General features: G+C 38.9%; 1 protein-coding gene across 1 annotated transcript; it reads left to right on the top strand.

Moving 5' to 3' along the window:
• The first annotated feature begins 71 nt into the window (after positions 1 to 71).
• LOC109585317 (small nuclear ribonucleoprotein Sm D1-like) lies at positions 72 to 800 on the top strand. Its single transcript, XM_020001330.1, has 2 exons — positions 72 to 279; positions 615 to 800. Exons 1-2 carry the CDS (start codon positions 99 to 101, stop codon positions 692 to 694), a joined length of 261 nt encoding a protein of 86 aa, XP_019856889.1. The 5' UTR covers positions 72 to 98; the 3' UTR covers positions 695 to 800.
• The last annotated feature ends 901 nt before the right edge of the window (positions 801 to 1,701 follow it).

The following is a 1,701-nucleotide window of genomic DNA, read 5'->3' as shown; positions in this document are numbered from 1 at the left end:
TTAGTATCAGACCTGATTCATTGACTTTGGGCAGTAGTACTGTATCGGCATGATAATTCTTGGCTGTGTAGTTAATATTATTGTCATTAGGTGTTGATATGAGTATGAACACTCACTTAAAGTCGGTCAAATTGACACTGAAAGGTAGAGAGCCCCTGGCACTGGACACACTGAGTCTAAGAGGAAACAACATCAGATACTATATTTTACCTGAGAGTGTCCCTCTGGATACATTGCTGGTTGATGATACTACAAGAAGAAAAACTAAAAAGAAAGAAGGTTTGTGACAATCAACATATGTACCTATGACTGTACAGGTAGTTATGGGTGTGTAATATTTACTGTCAAACCTGCTATTATGGACAGTATAACAATAAGCAGGTGGTATTAGCCTCAATGCAACATAAGCCTCTAAAATAAAGAAACTTTCATAATCAGGACAGTATTATTGAGTCCTAAGGTGTCCAGAATAGACAGGTTTGACTGCACTGGTGAAGGAAATTTGGCAAATTGTTAAAATTAAGTTTCAATGTATTTTAATTTGGCAAATTTGTTGCCACATACTCAAAATGTTGCTATTAATTTTTAAAGATTTTTAATTTTTATTGTTATAGTTGCTTTGGGACGTGGTAGAGGAAGAGGAAGAGGTAGGGGGCGTGGCAGGGGACGCGGTGCTCCAAGAGGACGACGATGAAGAACTTTTAATTAATTTTAATTAAAACAGCGTAACCATTCATGTACATGTATGCACAAATAATTGATGATGATTGAGAGAATAAGTACAATAATTGATGCAGCAATTAGATCTACATAATAGTAACGATGATGACGATAATGACAAAGCTATTGGAATTGTTTTTTAGTATTTTTAAGGAACTCTAAAGTAGCTACAGTAACTCCCATTTGCCCTACCTCCAATTAAACAGCACAACCCACAAGAGTAAAGTACAGATCAGGTTGGAGTAATGGCAACAAGAAATCTACAGGAGAAGAAAAGAGTGGCCTCATTGGGTGATACTGCAAGGCTGGAGCTCATTTCTCACTCTGGACCACAACTGCACATGTCGTATCGCCTCTCAGGGGGACTGTACTTCTCTACCACAGTCTGGTATCCATTCCAACTAGAAGAGCTAGACACTAAATATGGCACCTCGTTTATGGAGGAGATTTACTTCCATTGTGCATTGTTTGAGATGAATAAACTATGTACACTGGCTCCTTCACTCAAGTACATTGACCTGGGGGACTGGTCTAAGTACTTCAATAAGAAACTGGGAGAGTTATGGCGAGTACTTACCATCAAATCGTTTGGTGAATGGAGATTTTTAAACAACCTCAAAAATTGGGAAGGGCCTGAGTTCTTTGGATCTAACGTTGTTTGCAGTAAGATTCCTGTTATTAGCATTGAAGGCGGTCCTGTTCGTTGTCTAGCATTTAATGGAGGAGGGAAGGATAGTCTAGCATCAATGAAGCTTCTTGAAGACATAGGAGAGCCCTTTCATTCAATAAGCTATGCACATTCAATGTTTGGTCAGGTTGAGAGACAGCGTGGTCTCACAGAGTCTCTTGTTAAGTACACTGCATCAAAGGCACACCAACAACTGTCCATCATAGACACATTCCTTAGCTCACCTCTTCCTGGAGTAATTCCTAATGCTGAAGTCAAATCCATTGTAGCTTTTGAATTATTCAGTGCTGTAT

This window comes from Amphimedon queenslandica, unplaced genomic scaffold, assembly GCF_000090795.2.
Source record: "Amphimedon queenslandica unplaced genomic scaffold, v1.1 AMPQUscaffold_13086, whole genome shotgun sequence".
In the NCBI taxonomy this organism is placed as follows: domain Eukaryota; kingdom Metazoa; phylum Porifera; class Demospongiae; order Haplosclerida; family Niphatidae; genus Amphimedon; species Amphimedon queenslandica.
The sequence above is the reverse complement of the archived record's forward strand: the minus strand, read 5'-3'. Positions and strand labels throughout refer to the sequence as shown.

What these genes read in the sequence shown, in the direction of transcription:
- LOC109585317 (XM_020001330.1), top strand. Translation starts at nt 99, where the DNA reads ATGAGTATGAACACTCACTTAAAGTCGGTCAAATTGACACTGAAAGGT. An exon ending in AAAAACTAAAAAGAAAGAAG is followed by an intron (nt 280 to 614) that starts GTTTGTGACAAT and finishes TTATTGTTATAG; the next exon opens with TTGCTTTGGGACGTGGTAGA.